Source organism: Neopelma chrysocephalum, unplaced genomic scaffold, assembly GCF_003984885.1.
Source record: "Neopelma chrysocephalum unplaced genomic scaffold, ASM398488v2 Primary Assembly neopelma1_97496, whole genome shotgun sequence".
NCBI classification, from domain to species: domain Eukaryota; kingdom Metazoa; phylum Chordata; class Aves; order Passeriformes; family Pipridae; genus Neopelma; species Neopelma chrysocephalum.
Window position 1 is genome coordinate 1 of NW_020926138.1, and position 2,029 is coordinate 2,029.

Sequence of the window (2,029 nt, forward strand, 5' to 3'; positions counted from 1 at the left end):
GTTGTTGCGGGTGTTGGTGGTGCAGGCGGCGTGGTGGCTGTGCTTGGGGCAGGTGCGGTACTCGGTGCCGGAGGAAGCCAAGGCCGGGACGGTGGTGGGGCGTGTGGCGCAGGACCTGGGTCTGGAGGCGGGCGAGGCGGAGGCGCGGCGGCTGCGGCTGGTGTCTGCGGGCCGGCGGGCGAGCGTGGAGGTGAGCGGGGCGAGCGGGGCGCTGGTGGTGAGCTCGCGGCTGGACCGGGAGGAGCTGTGCGGCAAGAGCGCGCCGTGCGCGCTGCGGCTGGAGGTGCTGGTGGAGCGGCCGCTGCGCGTCTTCCACGTGGAGCTGGAGGTCACCGACATCAACGACAATGCCCCCATCTTCCCCGCCGCCCGAAAAAACATCAGCATCGCGGAATCGTCGCTAGCAGGTTCCCGTTTCCCGCTGGAGGGCGCGTCTGATGCAGATATCGGAGTGAACGCGCAGCTCTCCTACACACTCAGCCCCACCGAACATTTCAAAATACAGGAAGAAAACAGTAACTCGCGTACTAAATCCTTGTTTCTGATACTTACAAAGGCGTTGGATCGGGAGACGATGCCGGTGCACCGGTTGTTGCTGACGGCGAGTGACGGGGGCCGGCCGACCCTGACGGGCACTGTGGAGCTGGTGATCTCGGTGCTGGATGCGAACGACAACGCGCCCCAATTTAACCAGTCAGTGTATAACGTACATCTACCCGAGGACGCCAAAGAAGGGATGCTGGTGATACAGGTGAACGCCACAGATCCGGACGAGGGAAGTAATAGAGATGTGAAATATGAAATCGATACTGTTGTTCCTCCCTCTGCCTCAGATGTTTTCAGCATCGATGCAAATAGTGGAGAAATCAGACTGACAGGAGCCCTGGACTTTGAAGCAGTTACTTTATATGACCTGAGTGTTAAGGCGACAGATAAGGGGACGCCCCCACTGTCGGGTCACTGCAAGGTGGTGCTGGAGGTGCTGGACGTGAACGACAACGCGCCGGAGGTGTGGGTGACGTCGCTGTCGGTGCCGGTGTCCGAGGACGCGTCGCTGGGGACGGTGGTGGCCCTGCTGAGCGTGTCGGACCGGGACTCGGGGGCGAACGGTCGTGTGCGGTGCTGGGTGTGGCCGTCGGGTCCGTTCGTTCTGGAGGCGACGTTCTCGGGGTCGTACTCGCTGGTGCTGCGGGAGGCGCTGGACCGGGAGCGGGTGTCGGAGTACGAGGTGGAGGTGCGTGCGGAGGACGGCGGTTCGCCGGCGCTGGGCGCCCGTGTCGGGGTGCGTGTGCCGGTGTCGGACGTGAACGACAACGCGCCGTCGTTCGCGCAGGCGGTGTACACGGTGCTGGCGCGGGAGAACAACTTGGCGGGCGCGGAGCTGGCGCGGCTGTGGGCGCGGGACCCGGACGAGGCGGGCAACGGGCGCGTGAGCTACTCGTTGTGGGAGGGCGCGTCGGGCGGGGTGTCGGGGTCGTGGTGGTCGGGGACGGGCTCGGTGGGGGGTGGTGCGGCGTCGAGCTACGTGTCGGTGGAGGCGGAGAGCGGTGTGTTGCGGGCGCTGCAGCCGCTGGACTACGAGGAGGTGCAGGTGCTGCAGTTCGAGGTGCGTGCGGTGGACGCGGGGGAGCCTTCGCTGTGCGGCAACGCGACGGTGCAGCTGTTCGTGGTGGACGAGAACGACAACGCGCCGGCGCTGCTGCCGGCGGCGGGCGGCGGTGCGGAGGCCGGGGCCGTGTCGGGGGAGGCGGGGACGCTGTGGGCGTGGGCGTCGTGGGGTTCGCCGTCGGGTCAGGTGGTGGCGAAGATCCGGGCGGTGGACGCGGACTCGGGCTACAACGCGTGGCTGCGCTACGAGCTGTGGGAGCCGCGGGGCAAGAGCGCCTTGTTCCGCGTGGGGCTGTACAGCGGCGAGGTGAGCACGGCGCGGGCGCTGGAGGAGGCGGACGGGCCGCGGCAGAGGCTGGTGATCGTGGTGCGGGACCACGGCGAGCCGGCGCGCTCGGCCACGGCGACGCTGAGCGTGTCG

At 67.4% G+C, this 2,029-nt stretch overlaps 1 protein-coding gene across 1 annotated transcript; it reads left to right on the forward strand.

Moving 5' to 3' along the window:
* Nucleotides 1-4: 4 nt before the first annotated feature.
* Nucleotides 5-2,023, forward strand: LOC113961927 (protocadherin alpha-2-like; the record flags this gene model as incomplete). The annotated part of the gene is made up of 1 exon (XM_027672634.1): nucleotides 5-2,023. A coding segment is annotated over one exon (2,019 nt), but the record flags the coding sequence as incomplete, so codon positions are not given.
* Between the last annotated feature and the right edge of the window lie 6 nt (nucleotides 2,024-2,029).